Source organism: Bubalus bubalis, chromosome X (assembly GCF_019923935.1).
Source record: "Bubalus bubalis isolate 160015118507 breed Murrah chromosome X, NDDB_SH_1, whole genome shotgun sequence".
Taxonomy (NCBI): domain Eukaryota; kingdom Metazoa; phylum Chordata; class Mammalia; order Artiodactyla; family Bovidae; genus Bubalus; species Bubalus bubalis.
Window position 1 is genome coordinate 135337632 of NC_059181.1, and position 23884 is coordinate 135361515.

A 23884-nucleotide genomic window follows, 5' to 3' on the forward strand; every position below is an offset into this window, starting at 1 on the left:
GGCTTCAGTACTTGTGGCACATGGGCTTCACTGCTCTGTGGCACATGGGATCTTCCTAGACCAGGGATCAAATCAGTGTCCCCTGCATTGCAGGGCTGATTTTAACTACTGAACTACCAGGGAAGCACTTCTGCCAATTTTTTGATTGGGTTATTTGTTTTGATGATGTTAAGCCACATGTTTGTAACTTCCAGAGACTAATCTCTTGTTAGCCACATCATTTGAAAATATTTTCTCACAATTTGTGGGTTGCTTTTTCGTTTTGTTTACTGTTTCCTTTACTTTGCAAAAGTTTTTGAGTTTAAGTAGGTTCCATTTGTTTATCTTTGTTTTTACTTTCATTATTCTTGAAGATGGATCAAAAAAGATATTGCTATGATTTATGTCAGAGAGTATTCTGCCTATGTTTTCCTCTAGGAGTTTTATAGTGTTGAATCTCACATTTCTGTCTTTAATGAATTTTGAGCTTATTTTTTGTATATGATGGTAAAGATCATTTTTTTTTTTACATGTAGTTTTCCAGTTTTCCCAGCACGATTTGTTGAAAATACTGTCTTTCCATCACTGTGTAGTCATGCTCCCTTTGTAACTGATTAGTCGATCATAGGTGCCTGGGTTTATTTCTGAGCTTTCTATCCTGTTGCACTGATCTATATTTCTGGTTTTGTGCTGGTACCATACTATTTTGATGACTATAGCTTTGTAGCCTAGTCTGAAGTCAGGGAGCCTGATTCCTCCAACTCCCATTTTTTCCCCCCTCAATATTACTTTGGCTATTTGGGGTTTCTGTGCCTCCATATAGATTTTAAGATTTTTTTTTGTTCTAGTTCTGTGAAAAATGCCCTTGGTAATTTGATAGGTAATTTTCTTCTAGTTCAGATTTTATATACAGTGTTTTAATTATAGCTTCATTTGGATACTCAAATTTTCCTTATTATTTTTCATCCCATGAGTCATTTATATAAATGAGTGTTTTACATTTTTTGATTTTGGAAAATATGGCTGTATTTTGCTATCAGCTTCTAATTTAATGTGTTGTTGTCCATATGGTAACAAATCTGGTTTGAGTTTGCTCTGTGGCTACTAATGGAAGTGTTCTATGAATTCTAATTCTGTAAATGGCAGTTTCAGTTTCTGTATTAACTAAATTACAAATTTTATTATTTGTATTTTCCATAAACCTTGCTATTTTAAACTGCACAATGAATAAATCATTTGGAAATTCACATTAAATCTTCATATAATATTTGTAGATGTATAACTTCCTGTTCATAATCAATTTTATCTTTATATATTTTAAGCCTATATATATCACTGAATATAAACAAGTTCATAGTTTTAATAGCTTGTTAGCACTAATTAATAATCACATTCTGAGTAATGCTTTTCATTCATGTTTATTTTATCTGATATTAACATCAGGACCCTGTTTCTTGTTATTTGTAATTATTTGTTATGTGTTTTTATATAATTTCTTTCACATTTCTATGATCTCATAGTTTAAGTACGTGTATTTTAAATAATATGTGTGCTCAGTCACTTCACTTGTGTCTGACTCTTTGTGACCCCATGGACTGTAGCCCACCAGGTTCCTCTTTCCATGGGATTATCTCAGCAAGAATATTGGAGCAGGTTGCCATTTCCTCCTCCAGGGATTTTAAAACTCAGTTTGATATTTGTTGAGTTTCAGATACTGATTTGTTACTGTATAATTATCCTCTCCCCTTATTAAATTTTTAACCGAAGTTCTTTAAAAAAATTTTTTTTTATTGAAGTGTAGTTTATTTATAATGTCATGTATGCTTCAGGTAATACAGCACAGTATTTCAGTTGTATATATTTCTTTTATCAGATTCTTTTCCCTTAAAGGATTATTACATAATATGGAGTCTAGTTCCCCTATGGTATAGAGTAGGTCCTTGGTGGTCATCTATTTTATACAAAGTAGTGTTTATATGTTAACCTCAGCCAAATTACTTTATCTATTTAAGTATTCTACATTATATTTTTTTATCATTACTTTCAATATTTTAACAAGGATACTTTAATTCTTTTTACTGTATCTACCATCCCATTTACAATAGAAATACAATAGGATTTAACTCCAGGCATGTTCTACCTGCATCTTGTTTGTTATACTTGTCTAGATCAGAGATTCCCAAATGTTGTGCTTGGGAAAATGGTATGGTTAAGAAATCTATATAAATGTGTTGAGAGATCAATACCATAGGTACTCAGGGAGGCCAGAAACATTAAGAATCCCCAGCCAATCACCTCAGTTTATGAGAAACCTTGATGATTTACTACAGCATGACATATAGAAATTACCACTATCTACTGTTCAGGTGTGTGCAAAAATAATGTAGTTTATAGCATTGAATTTTACTTTTTCCATTAACCACTTATACTTGTCTTATCATTACTTACTTTTTATAGGCAAGACATATAACAAATCTACTCAATATATTTATTATTTGTACACCACTGTTTCTTGCATCCTAATAGATTTGCTTCCATTTTTATCCACCTGAAATATGTCTAATAGTTCTTTTAATGATAGCTTATGAATAATAATTTTTATACTGTCTATAAAATGTTTTGATTGATCCTAATTATTGTTTAGTTGCATACAAATTGTTGTTGAATAGGTCTTTTTCCTCAAAACCTTAAAATTAAAATTTTCTTCAGTCATTTATTTCAATTTTTCTGTAGTAAGGAGTTTGGAAATTAAAAGGAGCTGATTTTTCAAAATTTAGCTCTTAGTATGTTGCTTCTACCTAGTTCTCTCCATCTGCATCTTCTTTCAGTATATACTGACCTTTTTATTTATTTATCTACATCTCTTAAATATTCCTTCATATTATTTTTAAGCGCGTTGATTGTTTTTCATTTTAAGTAATTCTATTTTTCATTTTGCTGATTATATTTTCAGGTATGTCTAACCCAATATTTGACCAGTTTCTGTTGTTTTGTTTCCACAATTAACTATTTCAGTTCTATGATTTTTTATTCTTTTAAAAATTACAGTATCTAAGACCTTCTCTGAAACATTGGTAAAAGTGTTATTCTGATTTTTTCTAATTAATCTAATTCTTAGGGCTTGTTTCAGTTTTATCTATAAGCTTGTTTCTGTTTTACCTATAAGTTCATGTTTCTTATATCTTCATCTGTAAGTCTTTTTGAGCCCTATGTTGAAGCTGTGTTCCTCTAGATGAAATTTGCCTTTGTTTTAACCAGTTCCATGGGGGCAGTATCAAACTTGGACTTGTTTAGAATAAATTCTCTATTTTAGTTTTCTCAGACAAAACAAATGTTAATTCAAGACTGCATACTGGCATATGGCCTTGAATTAATTCTCTCTTGCTGCAAAACAAATCTCCCTAAAACTTAGTGGCTTAAAAAAACATGCATTCTTTATCTCAGAGTATATTCATGGTTTAGGAATCCAAGTACCCTGCAGGTGAGTCCTCTGTTTGAGAATTGCAGCCTCAGATTACAAGGCTGCAATCAAGGTGTCAGCAGGGGCTGCATTCTTATTTGATGATGTGATTGAGCAAAGATCCACTTACAAGTCCACTTACATAGTTCTTGGCAGGATTCAATTCCTCAAGAGTTGTTAAACTGATAGCTCCTCACATCTTTCCAGGCTGTTAGTCTGTACTTCCCAAGCCTTAGCATATTGGTTAGTAGATCTCAGTATATTGCTTAGTATATTGTCTGTTTGTCTCTCTACAAACACATACACTCTCTCTCTTAAGGCAGTGTTATTATGGAGAACTCTGGTACCATTTTTGGTACTGAGTTGTTCAAGAATGGAATTTGAGTTCTTTGACTTGAGAGTTTCTGGAATTGGATTCCTAACCTCAGTAGATTTATAGATGCTAATGACTATTTCTGGTAGTAAAGAGAGCACTGACAGTCTATGATCTAGCAATGCAGAACATTAGAACTGCTTGATCCTAATCAACCACTTAAAAGCAAGGAACTAGGTGAGTGTGTATATGATATTTTGAGCAGTTTTGACAAACTAATATAGGGAGACTGGCTGCTTACTCCTAATGTCTCTGAACAAATTTGGGAAAAAAAGAATGAGCTCAAGGATTTGAATTCTGAGTTCAAATGCCATATAATTCTACTGCTTGTATCTCTGAATCTTAAATCTTGTATCTCTTAAGGAGATATACATCCTGTAGTTGCTGGAAAGCAACCCCAGAATCTCATCTGCATCTAGCTGTATTATAACACAATTTAAACTCCCAGCCTCATAGGATGATTATGTTAAAGTGAGAGAATTGATGGGGAAGGACTAGGGCCTTGAAAGTTGGAATGCAGACATATAGGAGAACACTGATGGAGCTGGGGACATGGAGTCCTAAATCCTAATGAACCTTCTTTGCCATTGGGAGCACCTCTAGTGTAGTTATTCTATAAAACAATGCTGAATCTTCTCAAGACACCCGCACCACTCCTCTCTGCATCTAGATCTGTAACTAGACTCAAGTTCCACCAGGCTTCTGAAGGTAAGGTGTCAATACAAAGTATGACCCATAAGAATTTGTGCTATACTCCAACAGAACTGCTTGCATTTTCAAATTTGTGTAGTAATGGATACTAAGGAAGTGGAATAATGGTGGGAGGAACATGAAGTTGTACAGACTAAATTTATATATGTAAGCAGAATCACAAAGCAGAGATTCTGCATTTAATGGTGCAGTATCAAAATTTAGAAAGGGCTCTGTTTGGCTGAATCATGGATCAAAAGACGTCCCACCATGTTTGAGTTTGAAATGCTAAACATGACTTACCTTAATGTAGAGGAAGCAATTCAAAGGCATAGGGATATTGAAATGTTAGAATGGATTTGTCATATAAGAACTACTCATCTACAGTGGGAGGGTCTAAAAGGCATACCTTTCACCATGACTAAGAAAGAAACTTGGGAGGGGAGCCCAGTATCCTTGAAAAGTCCTGTGGTCTTCTCTGTAGGCCAGACCTTTCAGTGGGAAATGCAATCAGTGAATTGGGAAACCTAAGTGCAATGGGAGTACTAAGATCCCAGGGTGACAGTGTCATGTGGTGACACTTAACCACTAAAGGCAAGATGGTGTGGTTACCATACTGGACAGTTGAGTCAAAGCAGCAAACAATCATCTGATTTTCACAGACCCATGACACTGGCTAGTTGATCATGACTTCTGTAGACCTGTTAGGAAGGCTACTCAATTATTACTTGATCTTATAGTCATAAAAGTTCTAGATCAAGTAAGCAAAAGTCTAACTTAAATCATAAAACAGAGTCTTAACCTCAGGAGACCTGAAATGTCACTGTGGTCCACCAAAGAGTAGGGGTTTATGGAGGTAAAATAATTTTACCTCATTTCATCTTTTGGTGGGCTCAGTGATCCCTGAACTCATCCTGTTCTGGAATGCAGAATTGGAATAGAAAACTTCAGTAGCTGGAATAATCCCCATATTGGTTCCCTGACCTGTGCAGTGAGGGATGTTATAGTAGGAAAGGCCCAATGGGAGCCATTAGAACTGCCTCTATGCAGCAAAATAATAATGAAAAGCAATGCTGCACTCCTGAAAGGACTGAAGAAGTTGGTGCAACAATCAAGGACTTGAAAGATAAGAAGTGCTGATTCCTACCACATCCCCATTATACCTGCTTAATTATCCTGTGCAGAAGAGAGCTGATCTTAGAAAATGACAACAGATTATTTTAAGCTTAACTGGGTGGTGACTCCAACTGCAGCCTCTGTACCAGATGTGGTTTCATTGTTTGAGCAATTTATCATATCCCCTGGAACCTTGTATGCAGCTACTGATCTGGCAAATGCATTTTTATCCATCCCTGTCAATAAAGATCAGCACAAGTAGTTTGCATACAACTGGCAAGGCCAGAGATGTATCTTCTCTGTCCTAATGCAGGGGTATATCAACTATCCAGCCATATGTCATAATTTAGTTCACAGGGATATTGAATGCCTTTCCTTTCCCCAAGATGTAACACTGGTCCATTACATCAATGACATTATGCTGATGGGACCCAATGAGCAACCAAGAAGAACTATTCTAATCTTACTGTTCAAACATTTGTGTGTCAGAAGGTAAGGTTTAATCCCACAAAATTCAGTCTTTCTACCTCAGTAAAATTTCTAGGAATCCGGTGATGTGGAGCATGTCAAGAAGGATAAGTTGTTATATCTGACTCTCCTACAACCAAAAATGAGGTGCAATGCCTAATGGACCTCTTTGGATTTTGGAGAAGAAAGTCCTGATTGGAGTGTTTTTCTAACTTATTCAGTTCAAATCAGTTCAGTCGCTCAGTCGTGTCTGACTCTTTGCAACCCCATGAATCGCAGCATGCCAGGCCTCCCTGTCCATCACCAACTCCCGGAGATCACTCAGACTCACGTCCATCGAGTCAGTGATGCCATCCAGCCATCTCATCCTCTGTTGTCCCCTTCTCCTCCTGCCCCCAATCCCTCCCAGCATCAGAGGCTTTTCCAATGAGTCAACTCTTCACGTGAGGTGGCCAAAATACTGGAGTTTCAGCATCAGCATCATTCCTTCCAAAGAAATCCCAGGGCTGATCTCCTTCAGAATGGACTGGTTGGATCACCTTGCAGTCCAAGGGACTCTCAAGAATCTTCTCCAACACTACACTTCAAAAGCATCAATTCTTCAGCGCTCAGCCTTCTTCACAGTCCAACTCTCACATCCATACATGACCACAGGAAAAACGATAGCCTTGACTAGACAGACCTTTGTTGGCAAAGTAATGTCTCTGCTTTTCAATATGCTATCTAGGTTGGTCATAACTTTCCTTCCAAGGAGCAAGCGTCTTTTAATTTCATGGCTGCAGTCACCATCTGCAGTGATTTTGGAGCCCCCCAAAATAAAGTCTGACACTGTTTCCACTGTTTCCCCATCTATTTCCCATGAAGTGATGGGACCGGATGCCATGATCTTCGTTTCCTGAATGTTGAGCTTTTAAGCCAAATTTTTCACTCTCCACCCTAAAAGCTACTATATTTTTGTGCGGCTCTGAATAAAAGAAGGTTTTGCAACAGGTCCAGGCTGCTGTGCAAGCTGTTTTGCACTTTTGCAATATGATCCCTCAGGTCCAATGGTGCTTGAAGTGTCAGTGGAAGACAGGGAGGCTGTTAGGAGCCTCTAGTAGGCTACTATAGGTGAACTGCAGAGAAGATTCCTTGAATTTTGGAGCAAATGCCACCATTTTCTGTGGATAATTACTTCCCTTTTGAGGAGAAAGTTATGGGCCTGCTACAGGGCTTTAGTAGAAAATGAATACTTGGTCATTGGCCACTAAGTTACCGGATAACCTGAGCTGCCCATCTGAACTGGGTGTTATTTGACTCACTGCACTGTAAATTTGGGCATGCACATGAACACTCCTTCATCAGGTGGAAATCCTATATATAAGTCAAGCTAGGCAGGTCATCAAGGCACAAATAAGTTACATGAAGAAGTGTTTCAAATGCTTCTAGGACCCCATTTCTGCTATACTACCTTCTCTCTCTCTCTCTGCCTGCTTCTTGGTCTCATGGAGGTGTTTCCAATGGTCAGTGGACTAAGGAAGAGAAGACTTGGGCCTGATTTATAGATGTGTCCACATGATACACAGGCATCGCCTGTAAGAGGGCAGCTATAGTGCTTTCCTGAAGGATAGTAGTGAAAGGAAATTTTCTGATTGGGATGAACTTCTAGCATTTATTTCACCTAGTAACTTGCTTTTCTCAATAACAAAGTGAGCCCCAGTATCACATCAAAATCTTTGCTTCTTGTGACTTTATGCTCTGCTGGCCTAGAGTTCTTAGCTCCCAAGGGAGGAATGTTTCCACCAGGAGAAACAACAGTGTCCCCATTGAAATGAAAGTTAAGAATACCACCTGGTCATTTTTGTCTCCCTATGTGTCTGAATGAACAGGAAAAGGAGGGAGTAACTGCTAGCTGGGGTGATCCTTTCTGACTACCAAGGGGAAAATGGACTACTACTCCACAACAAAGGCAAGGAAGAATATGTCTGAATATGGGAGATCTTAGAGTATTTCTTAGTGTCACCATGCCTTGTGATTAATGTCAATAAAAAAACTATAATAACCCAATACAGGCAGAACTACTAATACCCAGAATCTCTTGGAATTATGGTTTGGCTCCCTCCCCTAAGTAAAGAACCATGGCTAGGTGAAAATTAAAGTGTTAGTTGCTCAGTTGTGTCTGACTTACCCTATAGACTATAGCCTGCCAGGCTCCTCCGTCCTTGTGATTCTCCAGGCAAGAATACTGAAGTGAGTTGCCATTCCCTTCTCGAGGAGATCTTTCCAAACCCAGGGATCAAACCCAATTCTTCTGCATTGCAGGCAGATTCTTTACAGTCTGAGCCACCAGTAAAGCCTATGACCAGGTGAAGGGCTTGCTAGAAGCATAGGGAATACATAATGGACACTGGAAAAATAAGGAGAAAATAGCCATGACAGTTAAAATCTGACAGTTAAAATCTTCACTTCTTCTTATTTTGTTAGGACACTTGTGTGTGTATCCTTATCTATCTAGCAATTGTTTTCTCTCTTTTATCTTCTTATGTTACACATAATATGTAGATTTTATCATAATATTTATAGTTATTTAAGTAACAGGATATCAAGGACATGAGTAACCATCACTCAGTAACTTTACCTCCCCTATTTGTGAAAGATTTTATATGTTTTCAGTTATACTCAAGATAAGTTATATCATATTAGGTTAAAGTATTACCTTGTATTTGTCTTTTGCATAGAGATTAAGTATGGTTTAAGGTTCTGAATAGGTGCCATATTGACAAGGGTTAAATTTGCCATGGTTAATTGTATGTGTCAACTTGACTAGGCCACAGGGTACCCATACATTTGCTCAAATAATAATATTCTGTGTTTGTCTCTGAGGATATATATATATATATATATATATATATATAAATATATTTGGAGATATATATATATATGTATTTGGAGATATATATATATATATATATATATTTGGCCATGTCATGGGGCTTGCAGGATCTTAGTTCCCCAACCAGTGATCAAACCTGGGCTACAATAGTCAAAGTGTTGATTCCTAACCACTGGAGCAGAAGGGAAATCCTTCTGAGGTTATTTCTGAATGAGATTAACACTGAATTAGTAGAGTTAGTAAAGCACATTGCCCTCCCTAATGTGTGTGAGCCTCATCCAACCAACTAAAGATCTCAATAGGACACAAAAGCTGAGTAAGAGTGATCCCATCATGCCTGTGCTGAGACATGGATCTTTTGTGCCTTCAGTCTAGAACTGAAAAATCCTGCTGACTTTCAAACTAGAATTTTTTTTTTTTAATTTTATTTTATTTTTAAACTTTACATAACTGTATTAGTTTTGCCAAATATCAAAATGAATCCACCACAGAGCATCAGCTCTCCTATTTAAATTTGTACTGGAATTACACAATCAGCTCTTCTGGGTCTCTAGCATGCCAAAAAAATAATCTGAGTATATATATTTCTCATTCATGTATGCTCAGATGCCCAGTTGTGCCTGACTCCTTGTGATCCCATAACTGTAGCCTGCCAGGCTCCTCTGTCCATGGGATGTTCCAGGCAAGAATACTGGAAAGTTGGGTTGCTAATACTGGGAGTGGGTTGCCATTCCCTTCTCCAGCGATCTTCCTGACCCAGGGATTGAACCCATGGCTCCTGCTTGGCAGGTGGATTCTTTACACCTGTGACACATTGTAAGCCATACATATATCACAGATATCTAGAGATATAGATATCTATAATATATATTACACTATAATTATATATTTATACTTGAATATGTGTGTATATAAACTGATTTTGACTTTGTTGAGTCTATTGACTCTAGTGTACACAGTGCACTTAAAAAAAGGCACTTGTTTCAGAAATCTGAAAAAGATAAAATTTAGGCAGACAAATGGGATTGATGAAATATTTTATGTGCTTGATTGTAATTATGGTGGGAGAGATACAAGCATGCTTAACAGTTGATGGCTGAGATAATACATAGAGAGTGATAAAAGAGAAAGGAAATGCATAGGATAATTAAATGTGTCAGATATCTAGAAGGAAGGATATCATGTCTCAACAGATATTGAGGGACACTACTTTTACCTTTAACAACTGGAAAATTGGAAATTACCATCAACATATAAGAAGCATTTACATGTATGTATGTATATATGTGTGTGTATATATATATATATATATATATATATATGTGTGTGTGTATATATATATATAGAGAGAGAGAGAGAGGAAGCCTAGGTATTGATAAAATGGCTGGATTAGGTTGGGAATTATTTGTAGTTATCTGCTTGTAGAATTGCACAATAATAAGTAAGCAGTGCATGGTGGAACTCCGTGATGGCTCAGAAGATAAAGAATCTGCCCGCAACGCAGGAGACCCAGGTTCGATCCCTGGGTCAGGAAGTTCCCCTGGAGAAGGGAATGGCTACCCAATCCAGTATTCTTACCTGGAGAATCCCACGGACAGAGGAGCCTTGCAGGCTACAGTCCATGGGGTTGCAAAGAGTCAGATATGCCTGTGTGACAAACACTCACTTCAAGCAGTGCGTGGTATGTAGTATTTCATCGATTCATCCATATTACTATTTCTATTAGTAGTTGGTTCCCTTTTATTGATAAGGAGTATCTATTGTATTCAATGGAGATAACACAATTGGGTCAACCATCTGTTGATAGATATTCAGAATCAGAGTATTAGAAATAAAACTGATATAAACATTCCTGTTGAGTCTTTATTAAATACCCAAAAGCATTATAAAAAACTGCCAAACTGCACCATCAGTGGCAGCAGCCATGTTATCATTTGTGGAAGATTCATTTTATGCTATAATGTTATACATTTTAAAGAAATATTTGGATTCAATCCTTGAGATAATTATTTGATTGATATTATCCTATTTTTCCAATAAGGAAACTCAGAGAAACAAGGTCATTGCCTAAGGTTACATAGTTGTGAAGCTGGGATATGATTCTAAGGTGCTTGGATTCTAGAATCTGTATTGTAACAAGAACATTCAACTAGTGGTGTTCCTGGCTTTAGCTTTTGATGTTTTCAAGATTTATTAGTAAATCTAGATATTAAATTTTTCTGGAGGCTGCTGGTTGGAACCAGTTACTTGGCAAATTACTGAGTCTAGGAAATTGTAATGACTGATTTTCTTTAGAAATAAAGTTGCTGGTGTAGAAAATTATTGTGTACGCTAGTTGCTTCAATCGTGTCTGACTTTGTGTGACCCTATGGACTGTACCCCACCAGGCTCTTCTATCCATGGGATTCTCCAGGCAAGAATACTGGAGTGGGTTGCTATGTCCTCCTCTAGGGAATCTTCCTGACCCAGGGATTGAACCTGAGTCTTCTGCATTGCAGGCAGAATCTTTACCACTGAGCCAATAATTATTATTAACTCTCTTCTATGTAGAGTTCAAGGAGTGAACTGGCATATTGCCTTAGAAACAACTACATAATACTGTATCTTCTTTTGAGAGCCAGTAACTCATTTAACTAGAATAAGAATAGCTGTGAGAACCACTAAATAATGAGGTCTACTCCGTGGTTTTCCACAATGATATACATGCACGGATTCAAACAGAAGAGAAGGGGGTCACCTTGTTCATAAGTGATCCATATACTTTGATCAAGAGCACAATGGTCACATGGGAATTTCTTGGTAAATCAAAGAGAAAATTTGTCTTCACAGTTAATTAACAGAACCTCCTAAGTAAAAATCGTTTATTTGGGTGATTTTTATCACTTGTTTACTGTGCTAGAAGTTTTTCAACTACATTTTGAAAATTTTAATATGAAGTAAAAATTTTGAGTACTAAATGAAATATTTTAAGTGCAGTTCCTTAAATTGCTCATTGCATTAGCATTATTACATTTTAATGAGAAAGAAATCAGTCACAAAGGAAAATGGCATATCAAAGCAATCTGCATTATTTGTTAATTCCCAAGCCAAATAATCATGAGTCCTTTTCCGCATTCTTTACAAAGTAATTAGAATGAGAAATTGCCTGTGTTTCTCAGCCTAGTTCACAATCTTACAGCAATCCAGATAGGATGATGATAATTATTTAATATGAATTAGAACCATTAGAGTGCTCAGATTTCTTAAACACTGTTGTTACATGAAATAGCCAGGAATAATGTTGTAATGCATCACTCCCCAAGAAAATGACCCAGCTCTTCTAAAGAAACCATCTCTGCATATGCCACTACTAAGTAGTTGGCAATCTAACATCTACCCCGTGTGGTTAGGTGACAGAGAGAAAATTTTTTAAAATATTTACTTATTTAGCTGTGTAGGATCTTAGCAGCAGCACATGAGGCCTTCACTGCATCATGCAAGATCTTTCACTGTGGTGCATGGACTGTCTAGTTGTGGCACAGGGGCTTGTAGTTGCAGTGTGCAGCCTTAGTCGCTCTGCAGCATGTGGGATCTCAGTTCCCAGACCAGGGATCAACCCTCATCCCTTGCAAAGCAGGGCAGACTCTTAACCACTGGACCATCAGGGAAGTCCCTAATCTTATTTTGTTTTTAATTTAAAAATGTGTACTGGAGTATAGCTAATTAACAATGATATGCTGTGTTACTTTCTGCTGTAAAGTGAATCAGTTATATATATATATTCACTCTTTTTAAGATTTTCTCATATAGGATGTTATAGAGTATTGAGTAGAGATTCCTTTGCTATACAGTAGGTTCTTATTAGTTATATATAGTAGTATACATATGTCAATCCCAATTTATCCCTACCCCTCCTTTTCCCCCTAGTAACCGTAAGTTTGGTGTCTACATCTATGACTACATTTTTGTTTTGTAAATAAGTTCAAGTCTACCATTTTTTAAAGGATTCCATTATGAGAAATATGTGATATTTGTCCTTCTCTGTCTGACTTCATTCAGCATAAGTACCAAGGTGTGGGGGTGGGGGACACATGGTTTGGGAGTTTGGGTTTAGTGGATGCAAACTATTGTATATAGAATGGATAAACAAGGTCCTACCATATAGCACAGAGAACTATATTCAATATTCTGTAATAAACTATAATGGAAAAGAATATAAAAAGTTTTGATTTGCGTTTTTCTAATAAGTAGTGATTCCCTAGAGAAGGAATAAATGGCAACCCACTCCAGTCTTCTTGCTTGGGAAATTCCACAGACAGAGGAGCCTGACAGGCTACAGTCCATAGACTCACAAGAGTCGGACACAACTTAGCGACTAAACAATATGTATATATATACACATGCAAAATATAAAAAGCTGAATCACTTTGCTGTATAGCAGAAGTTAATAACACTGAAAGTCGACTATTCTTTAAAAAATAACTTGAGAATTCCCTGAAGGTCCCAATGGTTAAGGCACCATGCTTCCATACTGCAATAGGCATGGGTTTAATCCCTGGTCAGGAAACTAAGATCCCACAGACTTACTACAATAAACAACAATATTTTATATACCATCTGTGTTGTGAGATCATTCTTTTTACCTTTTCAAAGAAAAATTTGCTTCTTTTGGGAACAATCCCCTTTTCTGACATCTACCCTATTCTCCATTGCAACAATTAAGCATACTAAAAATTAAGAGATGATTCTTTTTTTTTCTTTTCAAAACAATAAAATCAAAACAAAATCCTAACATTGATGGACCTTGAGTATATGATGCTAAGTGAAATAAGTGAGACAGAGAAAGAAAAATACGATATGGTTTCACTCCATAAGTGGAATATAAAACCAAACAAAAAATAAATGAAGAAACCAAACAAAAATAAACATGTAGATATAGAGAACAGAGTAATGGGTATCAGAAGGAAAGGGGTAGGATGAGTGTTGGATAAGTGGATAAAGGGTGTCAACTGTAGGGTGATAGATGATGGAAATGTTTTTGGTGGTGAGCACACTGTAGGGTATATATAAGTAGCAATATATATGTTGTATACATGAAACTTACATAATGTTATACACCTGTGTTATTTCAATAAAAAAATCTTTTGAAAGGTAGAGAAAATCTAAATATTACACAAAATGACTATGAAATCAAGCAAAACAGAAATGGCATTTTTTAAAAGAATAATAAGATGTGTAAATATATGCTAATCTATATCGAACATTTCCCATGAAAATGCAAATAGGCAAAGATTAGAAAGCCTGAATAAATGAATAGCCTAGAACACTTTTTTAAAATGATGAAATTAGGCTCAATGCATTTGACAAACTTTTTAAAACATGGGTGCTTCCAAAGTTTCAAAAGAGCAGGTTATTTCAATTCATGTTACTTATTTTTCAATGTTTCATTTTTTAACGTATTAAAAAAACAAATTTTGAGGTAGTTAAAACATGGCATATGAGCTCCACCCTTAGTTTTCAAGGCCCCCTGCCCTTCACAGTAATGCCACTGATCTCTTTTATTCTACTTAATAGATATCCAAAGTATTGTATAAACCTATCCTAACACAATAAAATTTTTTAGTGATCACTTTTTTAAAAAGTTAATTTCAAAACAATCTCAACTTATAAACGCCAAAATCTCAAAGTAAGCCCCAGAAAAATAAATATCGAAAGAAATTGAAAGAAATACTACAACACTGACTAGTACAAACTGAGGTGTTAAAAATAGTATTATATAATCCTTCACTTCATTAGATCAAGGAAGAAAATGGACAAACATATGGTCAGATATTAAATACTGAATAGGTATTTGATTAAAAACAGCACATTTCCCTCATTTAAAAAATGTCTGGGAATAATAAAAAGTAAACAAATAATAAAAGGGCTTTTACTATACTAAAACAGTACTTAATCTAGTACTAATAAAAGGATGTCTCTAATTTCTTCTATTATTTGTTATATTCTGTATATTGCCACCATGTTCAATAGCATTAGGTGATCAGTTCAAGATAGTGGACTGAGCATACACTTTCTCCAAAATGCTTCGTAATAATAATGAGGCATGAAAAATTAATAAATTGGTAACAGCACTATAGCATGAGGAATAGTATTATCAGCAGACTAGAAACTGAGGAATTTATCAAAAATATATGAGCCAGAAAATATTAGATGGTAAAAGAAACAAGTGTCAAAAGATGTATATATACACACTCACACACACACATATATATATACACACAGCATTTTACTAAAGACACACATAGTCTATTTTTTAAATGACAGCAGCAAAAATGGCAAATGATCAAAATCTGAAAGTCTACATCCTTCCGCAAATAAAGTGACAAAACTATCAAATTTTTTTGGATCTGTAGACTTTTAAACCAAACTTTTTTGGAACTGTAGATTCTAAACCAAAACTTTTAGCACAGAGGTGAACACTTAAGAAAATATAGCTGAATCTTAGCAAAAGAATTTCATGGTGTTCTCAGAGTATATGTCCAGTAGTGGGATTGTGGGATCATATGCAGTTTTATTCCTAGTTTTTAAAGGAATCTTCATACTGTTTTCCATAGTGGCTGTATCAATTTGCCTTCTCACCAACAGTGCAGGAGGGTTCCCTTTTCTCCACATCCTCTCCAGCATTTATTGTTTATAGATTTTTTGATGATGGCCTTTTTGATTGGTGTGAGGTAACCACACTGTTGTTGTAATTTGCATTTGGGTGATGTTGAGCATCTTTTCATGTGTTTACTGGCCATATTTATGTCTTATTTGGAGAGCAATTTTCCTCCAATTAAAAACTCGATTTAAAAAAAAAGAACTTCATGGTATTTTGACTCATCCTGGTAACCATCTCCATCTCTTCAGTATGGCAATGGACTCGAAGACAATAGCTGGGATTATCAGTACAGGTATAATCCCTGTACTGATTATACAAGGAAAATTATACAGGGATACTGAGAGACCAAAATGGACCATATTCTCAAAAAAAAAAAAATGTGATTGTTAGTTTTGACTCATTTTATGGGTCTCTGAAGGACTGTATCTATCACAGGACCTGTCTTTATTGTGCCTAACAAAACTTTTTAATGGCCAAAGCAGCTACCAAGGGGGAGGAGACATTTGTCAAAAATATTTAAAAGCAAATGTATTAGCTGTTACTTCTTGAGTTAACTAATACCAGTGTGGACAAAAACTAGCCAAAATCTTGAGCAATAAAGCTAGGGAAAAGAGAGGCTTTGGAATTAAGGACTTTGAAAGGTTTCACATATTCCTGGAAGTCTAAAAGGTCATATGTATGCCCAGGGCTGGGTACATGCTCATATGTGAGAAGGTTCTAAGCACCTACCTATTGGTAAACTTCAGGGCTTGTGCAAATATGAATTGATGGTTAAGACAGAATTGTAAACTCCTTGCTGAGCACTTAAAGTATGCCTCAACACTCATGCAGAGTCAAGCTCGAGACATTTAGAAAATCTCTGTTCAGTAATCAGCTCACCACTAATGGAAAAGGGGCTTCAGTAGTAAGATAAAACAAACAATCTAGAATTTATGAAATTTGTTCATAAAATCACAGAACAAAACAAAACACGACTGCAACAAGCATCAACAACAAACTAGAGAAGAGAGGAAAATCTGATTTCCAGAAGTGCCAGATTATCATAGTCAAAATACCCAGCTTTCAACCAAAATATAAATACTGCATGATTACAGTTTAATGAGGTATCTGAAGTAGTGAAATTCATAGAAAGTAGAATGATGCTCACCAGGGTTTGAGGGGAGTTTTTTTTCACTGAGTATACAATTTAAGATTTGCTATATGAAAATTTTCTGGAGATGTTTCACAACAATATGAATATACAATGCTACTGAACTTAAAAATCGTTAAGATGATAAATTTTGTTACGTGCTTTTCACCATAATAAACAAATTTAACCTTTATTAGGTGCTACAAAAACAGCAAACTAAACAAAGCAAGCAGAAGGATGGAAACAAAAAGTACTAGAATGTAGATAATTCAAATAAAAAATAATAAACAGCAGAGATAATCAAAACAACCAAAGATTAGATTTTTTAAAAGATTGCCAACATTAATAAACCATTAGATAAAGTGAAAAAGAAAAATGGAAAAGTATGGCATTACTAAAATTAATGGAACGAAGGTATGAATGTTACTACTGAATTAACAAAATGGATTACAAGGTAACATTATAAATATTTGTATGTTAATAGAGACAACCTAGATCAAAAGGAAAAACTAAACATGCAAACTACCAAAACTGACTCAAAAATAGAAAATCTGAATAGACCAGTAAAAAGTAGAGAGATTCAAGTAACAAAAATCTTCCAATATAGAAAAGCCCACGCCTATATCATTACATTTATAATTTCTACCAAACATTCACAGAAGAGTATATGCTAATTCTTCATGAAACTTTCCAGGAATTAAAAAGTGAATACTTGCCAGCTCTTACTATGAGGTTGTAATTACGCTGATACCAAAATTACACACAAATACCAAAAGAAAGTACAACAAAAGACTAATGTCTTATATAGATGCAAAATTCACCAACAATATACTAACAAACCAAACCTAGCAATATATAAAAGAATTAAGCACCGGGATCAAGTAGAATTTATCCCAAGAATACAAGATTGATTAAATATATGAAAATCAATTAATACACCAGAATAATCAATTAATCGATTAATAACAAGAATCAATTAATAACCAGAATACACTCAGAAACATATCTCGATAGAGACAGAAAAAGCACTTGACAAAAATCCAACATTCCTTTTGATAAAGAAAATCCTTTTAACTAGAATTAAAAAGAAACTTCTTTAACATGATAAACAGCATCTATGAACACTCAGTTAACATCACTGTAATGAAATAATTAAGATCCATTATAAGACATGGACGGAGAAGGCAATGGCAACCCACTCCAGTCCCCTTGCCTGGGAAAATCTCATGGACAGAGGAGCCCGGTGGGCTGCAGTCCATGGGGTCGCTATGAGTCAGACATGACTGAGCGACTTCACTTTCACTTTTCACTTTGATGCATTGGAGAAGGAAATGGCAACCCACTCCAGTGTTCTTGCCTGGAGAATCCGAGGGATGGGGAGCCTGGTGGGCTGCCATCTATGGGGTTGCACAGAGTCGACCATGACTGAAGCAACTTAGCAACAGCAGCAGCAGCATCAGTCATGGACGCCTGTTCTCACCACTTTAACAACATAGTAGAAGTCTAACCATAAAAATTATGGAAGAAATGAAATATATATAGGCTAAAAGAAAGGACTGAATGTACCTCTATTCACAGATGCAATGATCTTACATGTAGAAAATCCTAAAAACACAAAAATTAGGAGAGCTAATAAACAAGTTCAGCAAATTTGCATGGCACAGAATCCACATCTAAATATGAGTTGTATTTCTGTAGAAGAGCACTGAATAATTCAAACGTAAAGTTAAGGAGATGAATCCATTTACAATAGCATTGAAAATAATAAAATACTTGAATACTTTTAAACAAGGAGGTGTTAGGAGCTCAGCTGAGATGGAAAGAATTGATCTGTCAGTTTTCAGAGTAGCCATATAAAGCAATAGCTGAAATGAAAGTTAACAGTGAAATCTCACGTTGTGATGGAACAAGAACCTAGTCTAATAAAACACTGAATTTCCCCTGACTCTTTCTTCCCCATGGAATGGCACACTCATCAAGGCTCAGGTGGCCCAGCAAAGACAAAGGTGTGATCCCATTCTTGAGGGACCATGGCACAAAAGCATCCTTCAGTTTTGTGGAACCAATGGCCATGGGAAGGAAGAGAAGGATGGGTAGCAGTAAAAACATTCTGAGTACTGAGTTAGAATAAGGAAAAGTGTCTTTAAGGTTTTCTACTCTTTCCCTGATAAGGAGATCTTGATAGAGATACATATAGAAACCTCAGCCACTGGCCTCAGATAAAGATACACCTAGGAATGAGGACACTTGCCAGGGAATGCAAATATGCGAAGACCACTATCACAGGCCAGATGGACTTGAGTCTTTGACTGCAATTTCCCTCAGATTAATTCACTGGCTGTGCATGAAGTCTGGTGTGGGGAGGGCAGCATTCTCCCCATGAAAACTGCCCAATAAAACCTATGTAATTACTATGGTTGGTCATCAAAACTCACACAAAGGCTATTGGGCAAGAGCCAGACTCGTCAGGATGTTGAAGACATATATACTCAAAACAACAAAACATTACTGAAATAAACTAAAGAAGATAAATAAATAGAAAGCCATCCTATGTTCATTGCTTGGAAGAATTATTAGTAGTAGTACAGTGCTACTACTCAACAGAATAATCTTTAGATCAGTGGAATCCCTTTAAAAATACCACGTCCATATCTTTTCCATAAATGAGAAGCAGATGCTATGGGCCATGTGCCACAAGTAGAGAATCTCTGCACTTCAAGGAAAGATCCCACATAAAGCAACAAAGATCCTGCATGCCACAACTAAGACCCAACACAGCCAAATAAATAAATAAATAGAATAATCTCCTTTTCTCTCCATCTTTTCAAATCCTAATCATCTTTTAAAGATAAATTTGTATGTATGTGTTTATTATTATATGATGTAATTTCTTTCAGATATTCCTTACGATTTGCTTTAACTGGCCTTGTCTAACTCCTTTTGCTGTTGTCTACCCCTGCTCTGACTCTCAGGCCAAAAACTGACATTTATGGGACCTATATGCTCCTGGATACCCTTAACCTTGAAGGATGATGGTTCCTATCTCTGACCAGTTTCACATAGTAGTCATTCTTTTGGTCAAATTTCCTGTTTCATAGTGCTTTGTATTCTTTCTTATATGTGGAATTCCTAGGTTTAAAAATACTTTATAAATTCTGTCTCTCACACATACACAAACCCTCCTAACGCTCTTCTCCTTCACTCTCCTCCACATTCATGTTCTCTTCCCTCCTTCTCCCTTCCATCCCTCTCTTAAGAAAATAAAACGTTTAGGAATGGAAAGGGGGAAAATACAATACTTCCCCTCACCTGTCTCTCTCTCTTCTTCTCATTTTTGAAGGTTTTTCTTAGCAATTTGACAACTCTGCCTTAAAGCAAAGACTGAATCTGTTTATAGAGGGAAAAAGTCATGCAAATGTATTAGTAACGTTCCAACTTGCAATCTATGGCAGACAAAAATTATTCACTGTGTAAATATTTTTTGTGATTCTGAGAAAAGTATTTTTATAAGACATATTAAGGAACACTGAAAAAATGTAACCATACAGTCTGCACATATTTATGAAATCCAAGCACATAATGTCCTACTAACAGGCAACAACAACTGTATTAAATAGATAAGAGGAAATCAATTGAAGCAAATGAATTTTTTGTTGAAAATTGAACTGCCAACATGACCCACATTTGTACTATAATATAGATGTTCTATACATATAGTCATATTATTGTTACTCTGCTTTATTTCCATCTTAGCAGTTAACACTTTCATAATGTATAATTTGTATATCATCTGTTTCCCTGCTAAAATATAAGCTGTATGCATGCAAAGGATAGTTGTTCTTCACTGTTATATCCTCAAAACCTAGAAAAATGTCTGACTCATAGTTTCCACTCATTAAATAAATGTTGCATGACTGAAAAATGAAGGAGAAGAGGTAGTCCTTGAAAGTTAAGATATACTTTAAAAATCTTAAAAGTATCTTCTGATATGCTTTTATTAATTTTCAGAATACCTATCTGATACCTGTAATAATTAAAACACATATTTTTAATGGCACTGACAAACTACATTATGAATAATAAAACATGATGAACACAAATTTGCCTGCTTCTGGGCCACTCAAACTGGTACTTTATAATAATTATGATTTAGAGTAATTTAAACTAAATAAACCAGCATCATATGAATTATACCAACATTTGGGTGGTTACCCACTCCAGTATTCTGGCATGGAGAATTCCATGGACTATATAGTCCATGGGGTTGCAAAGAGTCAGACACAAGTGAGTGGTTTGCATTTTTACTTTGGGTTTATGAAGCAATAACACTAATAGATATTATTTTAATCACTTATTTTGAACTGCAGGGCAAAACATAACTTTCAAAGGTAGTTTTTTGGTTTTTCTAAGAAATTATTGAATAATTAAAACTTTCAGAGGCAATCCAAGAGAATGAAGCCAATTTTTCATACTATATAATAATACTTAATGCTTTTTTAAAAGTTCAAACTTGTAAGCATCCTACCATTGGAGGTAAATCTCTGCAGATGAAGTTGGAATTTTTGGTTGTAACTGTATATGTACATTATTAGAGCTTTGTTTGCTGTCAAACTGTGACCTTTTTATAATTCAGAGTCCTTTGATATAATTTTCAATTTATATGTAAAAACACTATGTTCTGATAGTAGATCAGTTCAGTTCAGTCGCTCAATCATGTCCAACTCTTTGCGACCCCATGGACTGCAGCACACCAGGCCTCCCTGTCCATCATCAACTCCCGGAGTTCACTCAAACTCATGTCCATTGAGTTGGTGATGCCATCCAACCATCTCATCCTCTGTCGTCCCCTTCTTCTCTCGCCTTCGATCTTTCCCAGCATCAGGGTCTTTTCAAATGAGTCAGCTCTTCGCATCAAGTGGCCAAAGTATTGGAGCTTCAGCTTCAACATCAGTCCTTCCAATGAACATTCAGGACTGATTTCCTTTAGGATAGACTGGTTCAATCTCCTTGCAGTCCAAGGGTCTCTCAAGAGTCTTCTCCAACACCACAGTTCAAAAGCATCAATTCTTTGCCACTCAGCTTCTTTTATAGTTCAACTCTCACATCCATACATGACTACAGGAAAAACCATAGCCTTGACTAGACGGACCTACCTTGATATAAATGAAGGAGTCTATAATCTATTTGCTTTAAAACTGTTACTTCAAATGAAAGTAATTTTAAATAATCTTCCATGATTTTTTAATCAGGTACTTCTACTTGAGATCATCAATAACTTACACATAAATAGTTATACTAGTAAATTGACAAAAATATAAGCAGCAAATATTTTTCAGGCATTTGAAAACAGTGCATGACTATGATCCATGAGAAAATCAAAACAAATGAGATGAGCCTTTCTATTGTCCTGATTTTCTGCCTCAGGGCATTTATTTGACTCTGGCTGAGAGAGGGGAAACTCAAGCAAAGGACTGATGTCTCATTGAGCAAAGGAGAGAAGAAACTGTAATTCACAGAATAACATCTGTGTAACACTAGATCACAATCAGGGGAAGATAAGAAAGGGAATTTGTGGCAAGGGCCAGCCTTCTCACACTGGTATACCGGGTTATGTATGCAGTATATCTGTGGAGATGTTGAGGCAGCAGGAAAATATGAATTTTTAAAATTTACGATAAAATATGTACATATTCTATTGGTTATTTAGAAACTGAACTCACTGTCTTGACAAAAATAGGTTAGAACAAGTGCTAAAATATATATATATATATATATATATATATATATATAATGTACGAAAAGCAGCGTAACAATCCACAGAGAGCAGAAAGAATTTGATTTACAAAGTTAACACATTAGAATAAGTACATTTTCAGCAAAAAATAATGAGACACTGAAAGAAAAGAAAGTGTCGCTCATTCACATATGTGTAAAAAATTAACAGAAACTATACCTCAGGAAGTCCACCCACTTAATAGATAAATAATTTAATTAGCTATTACAAATATATTCAAAGAACTAAAAGGAACTGTGAAAAGCATGTATCAACAAAGAGACAATATCAGTAAAGATACACTAATTATAAAGAAGAGCCAAACAGAGATTCTGGAGATGAAGTGTACAATAAGTAAAATAAAGAAGTTCACTACAGGGTGACAACAGACATCTGATCAGGCAGAAGAAAGAATCAGTGAACTTGAAGAAAGATCAAATGAGATTTAGCTGAGGAGCAAAAAAAAATAATGAAAATAAAACAGAGCCTAAAGATATCTGTGGAATACCACTGAGTATACCAACATGCACATAATGGGAGTTGCAGAAGAAGAAAGGGAGGAGAAAAGGTTAGAAGAACTATTTGAAGAAATAATGGCTAAAAGCTTCCCACATGAATCTATGGATAAATCTATACAAAGCTCAAAAACTCCAAAGGATAAACACAAAGAGATCCACACTGAGACACGTTATAATCAATCTGGCGAAAGAAAAAAACAAAGGAGAGAAGTTCAAAATTAGCAAGAAAGAAGACATTAGTTATATACAAGAATCCTCAGTAAGATTAACAGCCAATTTTTCATCAAAAACATGAAGGCTATGAAGAAGAAGGACGACATTTTTAAAGTGCTGAAAATAAAAACACCAATAACAAACCTGCCAGCCAAGAATTCTAGATATGGAAAAAGTATACTTTAAAAATTAAGGACAAATTATGACATTTCCCTATAAATGAAAGCTGAAGTTTGTTTCAGGTACCTCTGTACTGTAAGAAATCCTAAAGAGAATTCATCAGGCTTATGTGAAAGGAGACCAAACTTTAACTCAAAAGCATATAAAGAAATAAGAACTCTAATAATGGTAAAATCACAGGTAAATATAAAAGTCTGTGTTATTATGTTTTTGGCCTGTAACACCATTTTCTTTTCCTGTATTATTTAAAATGCAAACCAAACAATATTATAAATCTCTGTTAATAGAAATACAATGTATAAAGATGTAATTTATGGCAGTGACAACATGAAGCAAAAGAAGCTGTGTAGAAGCAGAGGTTTTGTATACTACTCAGGCTAAACTGCCATGAATACAAATTAGATTGTTATTAATTAAAAATGTTAAATGTGATCCCCAGAGTAATCACTATATACTTACAACATATACAGAAT

General features: G+C 35.5%; 1 protein-coding gene across 3 annotated transcripts in view; it reads right to left on the reverse strand.

Moving 5' to 3' along the window:
- The window catches only part of LOC123331720, a 114704-nt gene that overhangs the window by 8472 nt on the left and 82348 nt on the right, over positions 1 to 23884 (reverse strand). The window contains exon 2 of one of the 3 annotated variants that reach the window (XR_006640605.1): positions 8254 to 8472. The exons of 1 other annotated variant lie outside the window; for it this stretch is intronic. Coding sequence is in view for 1 of the 2 variants with exons in the window: in XM_045164392.1 (XP_045020327.1) it covers positions 10725 to 10755 (31 nt within the window). In the remaining variant the exon portion in view is untranslated. Of the gene's footprint in view, positions 1 to 8253; positions 8473 to 10701; positions 10756 to 23884 lie in introns of those variants that run through there. One more of the 3 variants, XM_045164392.1, reaches the window with a different exon arrangement.